Genomic DNA, 17450 nt, shown 5'->3' with positions numbered 1-17450 from the left:
CAGCAGAATGGTAAATAGCGATTCCCCCTACCCCCACGCCCCAGAGCAACCTAACCTTATTGAACAAAAATAAAACCATAGTTTGTGTGTGGAAGACGGTAGTTTTCATTATTGTGTATCTTACATGTAACCTTGTTCAAATATAATGCTGCTTAAATATAATCTAATCTCACTGAGCAAGAATGAAATTTTTTGAGGGGTGGTGAGTGAAAGGTATATCATTTTCTCTCTTAGTCATATATTCTCAGTTAAGTGTCTTAAGACTTTTAAGACATGTATTTACACTTACAGAATTTGGGATTTTAGGAAATCATATTTGCTATTGCGTATCCTAACATTATAACGTAATATGACATTGTACTAGTATGTTTAAAGTCACAGACAATCTAAAGTACATCTTGTTTTCCATTTGATCCATATTTATTATTTCCTTATTTTATAATTCATGGAAAATATCTCTTATATTAGATATAAATTTGTAAGAAGTGCATGGAGGTTCTCTGTTAATTGCATAAAAGCGTGGATTGGATTTGAAATGGGGTTGTTGAGAAATGAAGAATGCTCCCAGTCCCTGGGTCTTGTTAAAAATAGGACAAACTCTCATCTGTCTGGGCTGGTTTGGGTGTGGTCCCGACTGGGGGAGGTAGGAGAATGGACTAGAATAGACGACCGCACACTGTCCCTGACATCCTGAGGACACTACGATTCTAGAAGCGCTTAGACTGGGCACTGTGGGAGTAAATGAGAGGAAAAACTCTTCCAAGTTTTTATTGAACCACCAGAGCCTGTGAAGTAAACACATCCTTCATTCCTGTAGGTTTCTGTAACTGAAAAACCCTGGAATATATGAGTAGCCTCGTTTTACCCAATCAATGCATTAGTCATGGTGTGCTAGAGAGGAGCTCAGAAATTATCCAGCCTTAAGCAGACCTTCACAAAAGTGTGTAACTCTTAATTTTAGGAAGCTGAATCCCCTGGGGCTGCAGGGGAACATACTATTTAAGGGAATTCTATATTGAATCCTTTCCTTAAGAAAATATTCACCCTCTGTTTTGCTTTTTTTGTTTGTGCATAATTCCGGTTTTCTTAAAGTGAGGTGTGCTTTTATGATACTGTTTTAATTTTCACTACTATATTAAGAATTTTTTTGAAAATGATTCAGTATTTATTGACTATATGGTTGTATAGCTACTAAAATTATAATTATAAAAATTGTTCAACTTGGGAAAATGTAGATGAAAAGTTATATGAGAAAGGTAGAACTTGAAATAGTGCATTTGCTAAAGATAACAACTATGTAAAAATTATAATTATATCTGAATTAAGGTCATAAGAAACTTTTATAAGATAAGGGTTGATAAAATTTACATAAATATGCCTATTAACTTCAGAATTAATTATAAAATTAATCAACTAAACGTTCATATGTTCCATTAGCTCTTTGCTTAAAGTGAAATAATGAGACATGATGCATTGAGTATGAACTCAATTCAAATCCTGATTCCTCCACTCTGAAGCCTTGAATGAGATGTAACCTCACATAGCCTGTCTTCTCATCTGTAAAGGCAAAGATAGTAACCTACAAAGCAGAGTGATTGAGAAGATTTAGTGAGAAAAAACAAGTAAGTCGCTGACATTGTGGAAGAGCTATGAAGTGTAAAAGAGCCATGCAAGTCAAATGTAAGCCTGACCTTCAGAAAACCATAGAATATGGCTGGTTTTCAGGCTGGATCCTGATGGGGCAGAGGTTCCACACTTTGCCCATACCCCACCAATGCCAATAACCCACTAAGCAATCTAGTCTCCTGCACAGCATTCATTAAGGGGTGTTAACTCCACCCTTTGAGTACATAAAAGACCCATCTTTCAAAGAGATGGAATATCCTAAAGATTCCATTGCAGTAAACGTCACTATCCCGTGATCACATTACCCAGGAGTCTAACCTACTTCCTTCTAGACATCAGAGTCAGGTGCAGTTCTTCTGAATGCTAGGTTTCCTCCTCCCCGCTAAGCCAGGCATCTCCTGAACACAAGGAAATCCGCCTAAAGCATCTTGACAGTGCAGGATTACTCGCATTTCATTATTGTTGCTGTGTCAATCACAATATATACCAAACATAGAAAGTTCTGACAACGATTGGATGGCTTACAGTCACTGTATTCTGCATCGTACAAACAGGAAAAGGAAACAGTTGAGGTTGTATGAACTGGAATTTAGTCTACCAGACAAATTTACAGTCTTGCTAATGCTCTAATACCCATTAAAGTGGAAAAGTTGCCAACATAAAAAGGTTCATACAATCCTAGGAGCATAATTTGATGGAGAGTAATGTCCCCCAAAAGTGCAGGTGAACAGTTTACTGTCAATCTAATAGAAAACTACCACACAGGGGTGAATTTTAGGTCCCCAATGTAGTTCAATATTATTTATCAGTGACAAAATGAAAATGAGAAAATTCCCAATTCTGGTATGCTAGCAAATATGACAAGATTATTAACATTGAAAAAATACAAGAAGAAAATTGAAAGTGTTCTTTATAAATTAGAGATATATAGAGATATAGGTAAAGAAAGAAGTTTTATAGAAAAGTATGAAGGCAACATTAATTAACAAGTACTCTAACATTAAAATATTCTCTGCCAATATAACAGGAGAAATAATCTAGACCTACCATCAGTAAAGGGGTTTGAGACTACAGTGGAACACAAGTTAAAGATACTAATAAATCAATAGTGGATTTGTCTTACTCCTTTTTATAATCATAGAACATGATATTATCTTAAAAGAAGGGTGGACTGTAAGAGCTTGGCAGAGTACACACTTTATTGAGCCTAAGACAGTGCTTTACTCGACTATCCAATTGAATCATGATGTGGTAAATTGGGGGAGACCCAGAAAATACACCTAAATATCAGAAAACACTCAGAAAGTAATCAGAAAGATGAAAAGTCTGAAGTTATTTAGTACATAGAAAAGATGCCTGAGAAGTTATTTATATCACAGAGCACTAGCTAAACATTATGCATCTTACATAGGGCAGGATGTGATTTCTTAATGTCATAGATTGCAATTTGAGCACCTAGAAAGAAGGGATTTCTTGATAATAAAAGTAACTAAACTGTTGAATAAGTTATTGAAGGGAGTTATGTGATCCTACAAAGTCTATTGGTCAATGATAAATGAGAAGCTCTGTCTAATGTGAGCTAGTCTGATGTTTACATTCAAAGTGTTAGATCAGAGCATGTCTTGGGGAGGTTTTTGCCAAGTCCTGTATGCCATAGATATTTTGACTTAACTCCTACCTTCAGTCTGCTGCTCTTTTTTCTGTACGTGCTCTCCTGAGGTGATCTTATCCCCTCTCTTGGTTTTTGACTACTGAAACAAAGTCTATCTCCGTCTCTGACCTTTCCTTTCAACTTCAGACCCACAAATACAAATATCTTCTGGACACTTTCACTCATGTGTTCACTAGCACCTGAAAATCAGTCCCCTTTTCCCCTATACAAATACCTTTACATAAATGTTCATAACAGCATTATTCACAATAGCCAAAAGATGGAAAGAGCCTGAATACTCATCAACAGATGAATGGATAAACAAATGGTGGTATGCACATACAATGGAAAATTATTCAGCCATAAAAAGGAATGAAGTACTCACACCTGCTACAATGTGGATGAACCACAAAAACATCCTTAGTAAAAGAAACCAGACAAAAAAGGTTACGTGTTGCAGGACTCTATTTATATAAAATACCTAGAATTGGCAAATCCATAGAAATGAAAAGCAGATTATTGATTGCCAGAGGCTGGAAGGAGAGAGGAATGGGGAATAATTGCTTAATGGATAATTTTCCGAATGAACTACCATGTAGCATGCAATGTTTATTATATGAGTAAGTAAGTAGAGTAAGTAAAAAGAATATGTTCCTTTGAGCTTTCTACATAGGTGACTGTGGTAGTCAGACTCCAAGATGCTTCCTATTGTCCCCATTCCTGGTACACAGATTCTTGTGTAGTTAGTCCCTTGTCACGTTGTAACTAATAGAATATGGTAGAGTTGATAGTGTGTCACTTCTGAGATTGGGTTATCATAGACACTGCAGCTTCTGTTTCTGTCTTGGTTGAGTTTCTCTCTCTCTCTCTATATATATATATACATATGTGTGTGTGTGTGTGTGTGTATGTGTATATATACACATACACACACATATATATATAGTGCATACATATATTCAGCTGTTATGTCATGAGCAGTCCTATAGAAAGGCTCACATTGGGAGGAACTGAGGATGCCAGCCAACAGCCACATCAGTGAACTTGGAAGTGGATCCTCCTGACTCAGACCTTTAGGTGCCTACAGTCCCAGTTGACAGCTAAATCTTATGGGAGACCCTGAGCTAGAATCATCCAGCTAAGTCACTCCCAAATTCCTGCCCCTCAGAAATCATGTGAAATGTAATTCTATGTTGTTTTGGTTGCTAAATTTGGGGTAATTTGTTAAGCAGCAATAGATAACTAATATAATTATGAAAACTCAACCGTGACCATGGAAATTATTTGGAACTTAGGCCAACAAAAGGTTTTTTTTTTCAGGGAGGAACGTTTTACACTAATATCACACTCCCTTATTGCCTGAACCTAGAATGCACAGCTCCCATTGCTCTTATATATCCCGACTCTAGTTTAAGCCATTGTCTTCTTGTCCCTGGAATAACTGGAGTTTCTGATTCTAGTCTCCCCCATTGCCATTGAATCTGCCTACCTTATTGATGACAATGTATTCTTTCTAATAGTCAATCTGACCTTGTAACTGAGATTGAAACTCAGATGGTATAAAACCCCTTAATAACTCCCTTGTGCCTAAAGAATAAAGCCCAAGTGGTTTACAAGTTCACGTTGCCTATGCAGAAAATGCTGGAAAATTTCACTTATTGCACAATAGTATTCTAATAAAGTTGTCATGATCTGGCCCCCACTTAGACTTTCCAGTTTCAATCCCCACTCACCTCCGCATATACTTGGAACTGTAAGTCATAATGAAAGATTTGTATTTCTCCAACCATGTACATACACTTTTGCAGATATTAACCTTTTGTCTAGAATTCTCCAATTCTCCTTCAACTCTGCTCCCACTCCATTCCAGTTACATCCCTATTTACTTGGTGAATTCCTTTTTTCTCACAGACTGTAGCTAAAAATGTCTCTTCTTAAGCTTTATTGGACATCTTCAGTCCAAATAAAGTGCTTTCTCCTTATCTAGCTCACCACTCTCTGTAGCAATTATATGTTTACATGTCTATTTTCTCTACTGGACTGAGAACCACTCAAGGACAGGAACTATATTCAATAGGCTACCCAATAGGCATGTGCTAAACAATAGAATGAATAAACATTGAAAATTAAAGCAACAACAGCAACAAACAAACCACATTCACAAACCCTAATTCACAGACTATTGTAATTTTTATATAAGCATCTCCATATTTTTCCAGATAATAATTTTATAAAAATTACTAATTTTTATTCATAGCATTAGCACTGTTAAGTGTTCTACATTTATTTTTCATTTTGGGTAGCCTTTTATTGCTATCTGTTTAAGTTCACTCATCTTTTCTTCTGCTGTGTCTAAATTGATGCTATCTTTTCAAGTACATTTTTCATCTCAGACATTGTTTTTATAAATAAGTAGCAATCATAACTACAAGTGAAACATACAGCATAGTATGAGGTCAACTAAAATGTACCCTTCATGCTATAATATATAAATCACCCCTTCCTTCCTTTCTTCCCTCCCTCCCTCTTTCCTTCCTTCCTTCCTTCTCCATCATCCCAGTAAAAAGAAATTTATCAACGTAAGTTCCTTTCAAGTTTGCTGGCAACTTAGTTCATCACACTAGTGTTTCTAGAGATGATGTGAGTGACAGCAGTGGTGGAAGAGGCAGTGAGGGCAATGGTGGGGCTAGGAGAAGGAAGAGGGAGAGGAGAGAAAGGAGAGGATGAAGAGGAAGGAAAAGATGAGAGAAATAAAAGGATGAAAGAGAGAAAGAAGAAAAGGTGGAAAGGAATCTTAAAGGAAACTCAATCTAAGAAGGTAGTAACTGAACAATATTTTAAAAAATAGGTCTATCAGGAGTCCTGTGGTTTTGCCCTAGATTTTTTACTTAGCATAAAGAACTACTTTTCTTAGGCCAATTATTGAATATCTCTGAGCTTTGGGTTTTTTAATATATAAAACAACTAACAGTAATTAATACTTTTGTAGTGCTTACTCTGTGCCAGGCACTATTCTAAATGCTTTATGTGTATTATTAACTCACTTAATTCTCTCAAAGACCTCACTTTACACTTTCCCAACAAGGGAGTGGAACAGCCAGCTTTAAATCTGGGCAGTCTGACTCTGGAGTCAGACTTTTAACAACCTTTAACAACATTTATATGGAAGGATTTAAGTGAGGATCAAATGAGATAACTTATGTGAGAGGGTTTTGTAAACTAAAATGTAATTACGATGGTAAAATAATTTCAAAATAATTGTGATGGCAATGATGGTGATGCAATCCAGGTAAGACTACAGGAAGTCTTAGGAACAAAAACAAAATATTGCTGAGAATTCAACTATAATTTCTTTATTTTCTTTTTGTTATTGAAGGATAGTCAGTTTACAATATTGTGTCAATTTCTGATGTACAGCATAATGTTTCAGTCATACATGTACATACATATATTCATTTTCATATTCTTTTTCATTATAGATAGATTACTATGAGACATTGAATATAGTTCCCTATGCCATACAGAAGAAATGTATTTGTCTATTAATATATAGTAGTGAGTATCTGCAAATCTCAAACTCCCAATTTATCCCTTCCCACCCCCTTTACCCTCTGGTAACCATAAGTTTGTTTTCTATGTCTGTGAGTCTGTTTCTGTTTTGTAAATAAGTTCATTTGTGTCATTTTTTTAGATTCCACATATAAGTGATATCATATGGTACTTTCTCCTTCTGGCTTATTTCACTTAGTATGATCATCTCCAGGTCCATCCTTGTTGCAGCAAATGGCATTATTTTATTCTTCTTTATGGCTGAGTAGTATTCCATCTTATAAATATACCATGCTTCTTTATCCATGTCAATGGACATTTAGGTTTACCATGTCTTGGCTATTGTAAATAGTGGTGCTATGAACATGCATTTTTTTGAATTTGATCAATTATAATTTAGGTTTGGAAAATTTACAAGTCCTAAGGAAGCTAAAGATGATACTTCCTCTATGTGTTCTTTCTTTCTTCCCCAGCTTTCTAATTCCATAGCATCATTGAGTAAATAAAATTACCAATGCCTTTCACCTTGACTTGGCAGATCACCTATACTACCACAGAACCCATACCCTGGTAGATAAAAATTGGTAGAATTTATAGTCTTAGGCTTCTATTTTATTGAATATTTCTATGTGATCTTGAAACACACATTATATCTTCTTATTTCAGCACTGCGTTAAGAATGAAGATATGTATGTATACACACATGCATATACATATATAGTATATATGCACACGGGTTAAATTTCAGCTTTTAAGACATTGTACCATCTCATTTTAAAATGCTTTTTAAAAACTCTCTAACACCTAAGAATTAAAACTATTAAACAGTTTTCCTTAATGATGGTTTTTTTTAAAAAATAAAGAAATAGATAAAGGCAAAAATTCTCTTCTGTCTCTTCTGATAGCTCTTTAGAAGTTCTCTTATTGGTTAACACACTGGAAACATCTTTTCATTAAAAGGGAGCCTTAAAATGTTAGGAGCACAAGCACCTTTTCTTGACCTCTTCTGACTATGAAATCATGAAATCATAGCCTACCTTACACAGGCATCTAAACATATTGCTGCAAGGATCAGGCTATTTTAAAAAGTGAAATTATAGTTGAAAGAAATAATCCTCAGTTGACACATGATTTTGTCAGTCCTCATAAAACATTTTTTTAAAAATCATGTCATTAAATGATTTTTGTCAAAAGCATTTTAAAAACCTGGAAAGCAAGGTACAAAAATTAAAATCTGCCTTTAGGAAATACTGGCCTCCACAAAATCCAAATTTCTAACAAGAAGAGTTCAAGGACTGCTGGCCTATTAGGAGAGAAATCAGACTGAAAAGTGAAAGAATTTTTTCCCCTTTCCATTCAGCTGGCTTACTCCCTTAACTTTTGAAAATTTTTAATTATTTTGTGTTTTGGTGTCATCAAAGTTTATGATAATACTTATCAGTAACTTGTTTATAGACACATTCATAGGATCAGCTAATGAGTGCAAATCAGAAAACCGTGGTTCTTCGAGGGCAGGGTCTGTGTCTTGACTTGCCTCTAGAGGCCATCAGCAAATAGACCATTGCATACTGATAGTGCTCACTAAATGCTTACTGGATGAATTAATTAGTTATAAATTATTTCATTCATATTTTTGTGGAGATGATTATCTGGGCTATGGTGATAAAGAGGTGAAACCCTGTTTATAAACCACTCATCCTCAGCAGAGCTGATTGGGGGAATGTACATCCTTGATAGTCAAATGAGTCCTTGGTTCCACCACATTCTTAGATAGCAGCATCCAACTCCATGCATTACCTGCTAAATTTAGGACTAGTAGTCTACCATCATCAATGTTTTTAAAATATTCACTGTAACTGAGTTCTTCAGCTGTGCTCAATTTTAGCCTTCTTAACAAATATATCAAATACAATTTTTAATTCATGTATACGTCTTGTCTATTTCACTTCTTGGAGGAATGTTTTTCTAAAGTTTGGTACCTACTGATTGAAATATCTGTGTTCCTTTTATTGGTCTAAAACACACTGGGGCAAGGAGGGAATGTGTGGGTGGATGTCAGACAGTCACCCTTGCAAATCACAAAATCACTGAATTTCTAAATTGGAAGGGATGTTTGAGCATTTAAAAACCATTTCTTATCATGAGTTTTGGAGGATGCCTCCAATGAATTTGCACATTAATTGGATAATTGGTGTTTGGAGAGAGGTTCAGACTGGGTGCCATGGGAGAGGCATTCAATCAAACGTGGTGGTTGAGGGAACACTTGATGGAGCTGAGTCTTAAGAAAGGCTAAGAGTAGACCAGGCGAAAAAAGGTAAAACATGCTCCAGGGAGAAGGAACAGAAAAAGCCAAAGCTGATTAGAGCTGTACAACAATTCGGTGAGGTCTAGAAGGAGCAGGCATGGAGGGGAGGAAAAACTACAAGCCACAAGTTAATGTAGCAGAGGGAAATGAATCTGGAAAAATGGGAAGGTCTAGTCAGGAAGGGACTTTTGAGCTGTGATAAATAGTGTGATCTGAATAGTGCTCCTCAAATTCTGGGGGAGGATAAGGGACATATTCTGAGATTTTTAAAAATATGTGCCTCAGTTTGGTGGAAAAAATTTAAAGCATATTGTTACTTATAAAGTTTATAAGATTTTACTTTTTAAGACAGGGCTCCATAAAATAATGTCTGAGGATAAATACCTGAGAAACATCAGGCTAGAAGATTTATATAGAACCTTCCCTGAAGACTGTAAAACAATTCTCTATTCATAACAAAACTCCACTGTACATTATAACCACTGGTTCCCTTTTATCTACACTTTTATTTGTTTAACTCTCTAAGAACTCTAACGTATATGTCAGTCACACATTCACCTTGCAAAAACTATGTGGGCTTTCTATTTTAAGTGTTCAGTAAATGTATTACCAACATCACCTAGTTACCTAGTGAGGAAGCAAATTCTCCAAGTTCTGCACTTGGAAGTCCTTCTCAAGCATCTAAATCCCGTTTCCAATTCACTGATGCTCTAGCACAGGGGTTTTTTGTAGCAAAATTTCTAATTTTATCCTTCATTTCCATTCAGTATTTCAATACTCTCAGGCACATGGCATTAGAACAAAGGCATTCATCAATGCTAGTTTGTTTGGTCCACTTCTGATAAACTATAATGGAAAAAAAAGTTTACCTTTGGTTGTAAGTGAAATCAGATCGGAGATCTTGGAAGGGACAATTTGTGCCTCAGAGTCTTTAACTTGATGCTGCTTCTGCAGGGACACAACCGCCCACATTTCCCCTCATACAGGGTTCTTAAGGCTGACCCTTTCTCACTCATCGTGTCTCCTCCAAATGGTTTTCCCTGACTACTAAAATTCCTAACCCAACTCCCACAAATTACTTTCCTAATGGTAGCCTGTTGCTTTCTTCATGGAGTTTATTACAGTTTATTATTGTTTTATCTCTCTTTCACTAGACTGTAAGCTCCATTCAAGCGAACACCAAATCAACTCTATCCCTAATATCCTGCACATAGAGGATGCTTCTTAAATGTTAGTGAAGTTATAAATGTGTAACTTCTTTTGGGGAAAATCACTCAATAACTCATGCTCTCCTAAGGATCATCTTGGCACAAATTTCATTAAGAATATTTCATGAGCTCCTCCCCACAAACATAATAAGAATGAAAAACACATTTTAAAGAATTTATTATTTTTAAAAAATTTAAAAGCAAGCTGATGTGGGTTTCTTAGAGAAGTAGCTGATCCAGGTTTGGGCATATACTGTACAAGGACCTGGGACATTCTTATCATGCTAGAAAGTAAAACGTCTATCAACGACTATTGGAGTGTGGTTTAAAAAAACCCCAAAAAGCCCACAGGAGCCAGTTCAAAGGGTTTCCCATTGGCCAAAGATGGGACAATTTCAGCCGCAACAAGAATAATGATTGTGATGGACTGAAGCAAACATATAAAAATCCACAACCTGTTGTTATTGAAAACTGGTAAGCTTTGGAGTTTTCTATAGCATCAACTTATTATTCTGAAAATTAGTAAACAGGCTAACTTTTATCCTGCTTTTCCTGTGCTATATTTCAAGTTAACCAAAGAATTGAAGAGAGAAAAATTCTCCATAGACAACTTCCAACTAATAAGTGTAGAAGGAATGATAAAATTATAAAAACCACAATTTTGTAACCCCTAATGAAATAATGGATTGAGGTAACACTTATGAATGATTATTAAAATCATGGAACTTTCTAATGGATAAGTCAAACTAATACCCGAACTGATCAATCTTAACAAATATGTCTCCCTTGATGCAACGTGAGATCATCACATCACCCATATGTGTTCAGTACCATCTATGAAATGGTCTTTGCCAAAAAAAGTGAACCTGCATGTAATTAAACCTCTGGAACTAACCATCAACTTTAAGTGACACCATAAGGTTGCAATCAGCCATGTGAGAAATTCTATAGGACAAATGACTTGATTTCTTTAATAAATAAACATCAGTTTAAAGTTAGTGGGGGGTGAACTTTTATATATTAAAAGAGGCTAAGCGATCTATCAATCAAATTTAATATGTGGAAATTGTTTAATCCTGATTTTAACAAATGAACCACAAAAAGCGATTTTTAGATAATCAGAGATAAATAAACAAGAACTGAGTATTAGTTGATCTTAACAAACTGTTGTCAGTTTTGTTAGTGGTGATCATGATACTGAATTTTTATAAGTTCTTATTTATTAGAGGTCGATGTTGAAATAGCTATAAAGAAATGATAACAATGTTTGGGATTTGCTTTAAAACACTCCAGAAAAATTAAAGAATGTGTGTGTGTGTGTGAAAGAGAGAGAGAGAGGGAGAGAGGAAGAAAAAGAGAGAGAAACAAGAATTACAAAATGTTGATAGATGTTGGAGCTGGATGTTAGGAACAGAAGGGACATTATTCTTTCTGTTTTGGTATATGTTTAAAAATGATTATGAATAAAATAAAAAGCTGAGCTTTGTCTTAAAAATGTGTTAGTATAAAATACAGCAAACATACAAAAGAGTTTATAAACCACTTAAAGAAAAGTATTGAAACATATTTTTACGTATCCACAAACGAATGCAAAACACGGAACATCACCATCTCTACAAGTCCCCTTCTGTCCCTCCCTGAACATCTTACCCTTCTTCTCCCTCAGAGATAAGCCACCACCATTCTGAGTTTTGTTATAACCCCCTTGTTTTTCTTTATAGTTTTTTAAAAAAAAAAAACTGCTCATGAACCTATTCTTTTTTTTCAAATTGAAGGATAGTTGATTTACAATGTGTTACTCATATACCTATTCTTACACATACTGTTTAGTTGTTTTTTCTGTTTTCAACGTCATATAAATGGAATCATGCTTTATGTTACTTGCTTCTTGCAACGTCAATTTTGAAATGATCCATATTGATGCTTTTAACTATGGTTTATTCCATTTCACCGCTGCAAAGTGTTCCATTGTAGACATATACCAGTCTTCTTACCATTCATTCTACAGTTAGTAGACTTTTGAGTTATTTTCAGTATATCATGAACATTCCTGTATATTTCTTTTGGTGCACAGATAGAAGGAATTCTTTGAAGTATGTAACTACAGGTAGAATTACTGCATCACTGCATACATGTGAATAAAATGGGGTAATGCAAAACTGTTTTCTAAAGTGATGGATGTACCAATATACATTTCCTCCAGTAAGAAGTGTTTTTGAGATCTTCCCCTTTTCTACATTTTCACCTACTCTTAATATTTTCAGAGTTCTTAAAATTTGCCAGTCTGGTGAGTGTGAAATTGTATCTTATTATTATTTTAATTTGCACTTCCTTTATTACTAATTAGTATGAGCATCTTTTCATAGGTTATAGGGACATCTGGGTTTCTTCCTCTGTGAAATACACACATTCATTCTTTTACTTATATATTTTAACAAGTTGTTTTTCTTTTTTAATTTAATTTTAAGGAGTTCTCTATATATTCTGTATATTAGACTTTTGTAGTTATTTGGATTATAAATAACTATTTTGTGGCTTGCTTTTTCACTTTCTTTATAGAATCCTTTAATGAATCAGTGTTCCAAATTTTAATATAGTCAAATTGATCAATCTTGCACTCTTGCCCACCTTATTAAAGAAATCCTTCCCTACCTCAAGGCTATAAAGATATTTCCTACATTGTCTTCTAGCAGCTTTATAGTTTGTTTTTTTTTTTTTTTTTTTTTTTTACATCTAGGTCTTTAATTCACTTGAACTTTTTTCTTCCCTTTTTGTGAAGCAGAGCTCCAATTTCAGTTTTTTCCATATGGATAGCCAATTGACCCAGAATCATTTATTGAAAAGCTCATTCTTTCTCCACTGCACTGCAATACGAATGCAGTCATAAATCAAGTGTCTACATAATTGTGGGTGTGCTTCTGGGCTCTGTAAAACAGGCTGAATTTTCATCATCCAGAAAAAAAAATGTAGAAGAGTCTGAGTTTGGTAATTTCTTTTATCTACTCATGTCTAGAACTCTGAGAGCATTCTTAACTCATTGTCTTCCTTTAGTCACTCCTTTAAACCATCGTTTCTAGTCCTCCCAGGTTCTTACTGCATGTTAGTTTTTGTCAGTTCTCTTATCAATTGTATTTAAAGGTCCCACATTGTAACACTATAAAGAACTGTTTTAAGCTCCCCTAGCTAGCCAATGAACCACTCAAACCTTCAGATTGATATTAACCTCAGTACCTACCATACAGCAGAAGCTCAGTAAATACTAGTTTCCCTTTAGGATTTCTCATGAGTTAATTGTTCATTCTTTTCAATAGAATATGATATGCCTCCTGGCATATCCAAAATATTTTCACATGAACTTACATTTGTTTTTTTAAAAATGTATAGCTCATCTAAATCATATAAAGATGATAAATGTGTCATTTTGGAAACCTATTTCATTATTTTAAAGTATCTTACTAAACCTTCTGAAATGTAATCAGATAAAAATGTAACTGTTTAACAAAATTATGCATTCCATTTCAGTTTGATTTACCTTTGTGCTATTGTGAAAACAGACTCTCAGAAAACCAAATGACAAAACAAAATGATCAAGGTCTATTTAACAACAAATTAATTTTTCATTACATTTTATTAGGTGTGCAGGAACTCCAATTTGAAGGTGCTTTCTTACTTATCCTATTTGTACATTTCGGTATTATCTCTTGTTGAGCTAGAATATAAGTCTTCTCCAGGTACCTTCAGGGACCAATTAACTCCATTAAATTTTATCCAGTTATTTAGTGAACTGAACCACTGCTGTCTGGGGCTGTCTGGAGCTGTGACAATTAGGAGATGGAAAGAGGCAGAAAGAGAGAGATTGATTTTAATATGTCATTGAAGTACACTGCAACAGTATGCCAGCGTGACTTTCAAAATGGCCTTAAAATATTCCAAACTCAGGGAGTTTCCTTGCTCCTGAGTGGGAGTTGACAGACTGTCTGGCAGCATTAGAAAGAGGCAGAGAAAAGCTGATGTCTATATTGTGTCCTCTAATAATAACATTCTGCTTCTTTGCGACATCTCCCCCTTAGAAGAATCCGTCTATTTGTTATGCGGGGTGGTGTGTGTGTGTGTGTTTGCGCGCGAGCTTTGCGTCCTCTTGTGCCGCATGATTTCACCTCTCACATCTGAGAAAACCAAATTGAAGGACAGTAACCCTCCCAAGGTCACCTAGAAAATCAGCGTTGTGGCCAGGGAGGTGGCGGTGGGGAGGATCAGAACCCAGGTGTCCCGACTCCAGCTTTGTGGTTGGGTACTAAATCATTTTCCTTCTCTTTTGGAAAAACAAAAACCAAAAACACTGTATGGGGGGAAGTGAGAGATTAATCAGATTTCCTCCCCCCTCCTTAGCTCCCCTCCCCCTTAAGGAGATAAAACTCATGAAAGCAAATGAGGTGCCCACTCTGTAGTTCTTAAGCCAGTTACCCCCAAGCCACCCTGGCCCTCCAACCCCAACACAAAGCAATCCAGGCTCCCAGGGTTTCTGCCGGTCCAACCGCGAGCCTGAGAGGTGAGGAGTGGTTAAAACTCAGCCCTCACCTCCAGCCGGTCCCGGCTCTGCTGGCGCCCAAGCCCCGCCCCTGCCCGCCCTTCCCCCACGGCCTCCGCACGCCAGCCCCTCTCCCCTCTCCCAATCGGGCGCACCCACCCCAGATGCCGCCTGGCACCGAGCGCAGCCGTCGCCGACGCCACCGCCGCCGTCACAGCACCACTTTCCACTTGTATTGATCACCTCCCAGCCCCGCTCACCCTGCTCGCAGGAGCAGAGCGTGGCCAGCGCGCCAGCCTTTGGCAGCCCCGGAGCAGCTGGGCTCCGCGAGGCAACTCCTTGGGAGCGCCCTGTCCGGGGTGCCCTCTGCGCTCTGCAGTGTCTTTCTCTCTGCCTGGGAGGAGGAGGAGGAGAAGGAGGAGGACGTCTGGTACGGGCTGGGAGGTGGAGCAGCGGCAGCAGCCGCCGCCGCCGCCGCCGGAAAGGGAGAGGCAGGAGAGATCGAGACTTGGAAACCCCAAAGTGCCCGCGACCCTGCACGGCAGGCTCCCTTCCAGCTTCATGGGCAAAGTGTGGAAACAGCAGATGTACCCTCAGTACGCCACCTACTACTACCCTCAGTATCTTCAAGCGAAGGTAAAGGGACGCCAGGGAGGGGGCTCCGGGGCCGCGCGGCTCTGCCGGGAGGGGCGCGCCTCGAGCCCCTGGCGCCCCCGGCGGAGTTGATGGAAGGTTGCTAACTATAGCGCCGGCCTGGGCGAAGCCGGGCGGCGCGGGGCGGCGGCTGCCCGCGGAGCGGAGTGCGGGGATCGGGTTACAGAAAGCCGCGGAGGGAGAGACTAGACAGGAAAGAGCCGCCAGCCCCTTCCTGGCCCGGGAGGCGGGGAGGGTCGCGGGCCCAGCCGCTGCCCCTCGCCGAGCTTGGGTTGCTCGGCCGCGGATGCCTGGGGCCCTTGGCAGGACCCGCTTGCGGTGCGGCTGTGCGACCCCTTCTCCTGGGCCTCGCCTGGCGAGCAGTAACTCTTGGCTTTCCTCGGGGTGGCGCGGGGCCTCCCGCCCCCCGGGGACGCCCCTCAGCCTCCCGCGCGCGCGATGACTGGGGCTCCAGGGGGGGGACGGGACTTTTCCTCCCCGCCTCCAGCCCTACGCGCCCGCCCCTCGCCTTGATCTTTGTGCGGTGTGGCACTTCACCTGGTTACTGATTTCTACTTTTACGCTGGTGTTTTGGGTAGAAAAGTGGCCAAAGTTCACTCAGCGTTCATTGATGTCCCTTTTAATTCCTCCCTGTAAGCTTTTGCAGAGAAGGGACAATGGGCAGATGTCAGTGCAGAGAAAGAAGTGACTTTGTATTTAGTGTAGAAAAATACTACCTTATATGTTTACCACAGATTGATTTCCAATGGTGCTTTCTCAAAAGTGGCCTTGGCACATTCTTAGGTAACACAGCGGATGACATGTAGTTATACAAATTGCAGCTGGCTTTCTAGGGACCCTGGGTACGTTGTTAGTGGGCTTATCTTATTTTTACAATAAGAATTTGATGCCTCCCGCACTCATTAAAAAAAAATTGAGTCCTTGAAGAGTGAGAGTTTCACTGCTTTAGAAGCTTCTTCCACAGTTTGGGAGGGCGAAAGTTGGATGCACCATCCTTCTTCAGCCATTAGCATCTCCTATCAGGACTCCAGGTGCCCTTCTGGATCACAAAAAGACTAGTATGGATGCAGTGTGTGAACTTTCTTTGGGAGGCTGTAGTCATGCCCTGCTCGCTGGCAGACGGCATTTCTGGCCTGGTGCAAAGAATCTCTGATGTAATCTTGATAAGCTTTTCCTCCTTACAGTGTGTGTGGTCCATGTTACTTACCTACATCATAGCTCTGTATTTGTCCATGTAAAAAGGACACTTGTCAGCATAGAGAACAGAAATTGCTTAGTCCTCAAGGGCCTTATTTTAACCCCCTCCCCATTTTCATTTTACTTTGAGTTGGCAGAAAACAGCAAGATGGTAGCAGCGAAGACACTCATTATTCATTTATGTGAGGTCGCGGCTGTATTTGTTTTCAGGGTCTGGAGGGAGGTACCCGGTTTTTGGTGAGCTACATTGCAAATGTAAGTTGTTCAAAGAAATGTTGAGGTGTAATCAGTTCACTACCTTTTAGATATCATGTATGTTTAATGCACTTGTTTAAATTATGCAGCATTGGGTACCTAAAGGACAGCCTATTCAACACTTAACTGTATGAATAATAAATAACACACGGTCAGGTGAAGAAGAAAAAAGGCTGTGTTTCTACAGGCACATTCACCTTAGTAATTTTTATGTACCATTAGTAAGTTAGAAACCAAGTACATAGCATTTAATATAGCTAATGCAGTGCCATTTGGCCCTTTTTGCCCCGTAAATAATTGAAGAGAGAGACAAACGGCAAGAGCCTGCTCTAGTAATTAGGGTCGGATCCCAGAAAGCTTTAGGGCCCATTTTCTGAAAGTGTGCTTCCTGCATAAAGCATTTAATATTGATTTCTGTTACGGTAAATGACATTCTCAAAACATATCTTGCTGTTTCTACTATGAAATCTGAAATCC

General features: G+C 38.3%; 1 protein-coding gene across 4 annotated transcripts in view; it reads left to right on the top strand.

The window, feature by feature from the left end:
* Positions 1-14985: 14985 nt before the first annotated feature.
* Positions 14986-17450, top strand: part of RBMS1 (RNA binding motif single stranded interacting protein 1) — a 205813-nt gene continuing 203348 nt past the window's right edge. Inside the window, exon 1 of one of the 4 annotated variants that reach the window (XM_074363770.1) lies at positions 14986-15503. In XM_074363770.1, coding sequence (XP_074219871.1) covers positions 15429-15503 — 75 coding nt within the window. In that variant the 5' untranslated portion in view covers positions 14986-15428. The remainder of the gene's footprint in view (positions 15504-17450) is intronic. The other 3 variants (XM_074363771.1, XM_074363776.1, XM_074363773.1) reach the window with 3 other exon arrangements.

Source organism: Camelus bactrianus, chromosome 5 (genome assembly GCF_048773025.1).
Source record: "Camelus bactrianus isolate YW-2024 breed Bactrian camel chromosome 5, ASM4877302v1, whole genome shotgun sequence".
In the NCBI taxonomy this organism is placed as follows: Eukaryota; Metazoa; Chordata; class Mammalia; order Artiodactyla; family Camelidae; genus Camelus; species Camelus bactrianus.
This window is presented reverse-complemented; position numbering and strand designations above follow the sequence as displayed.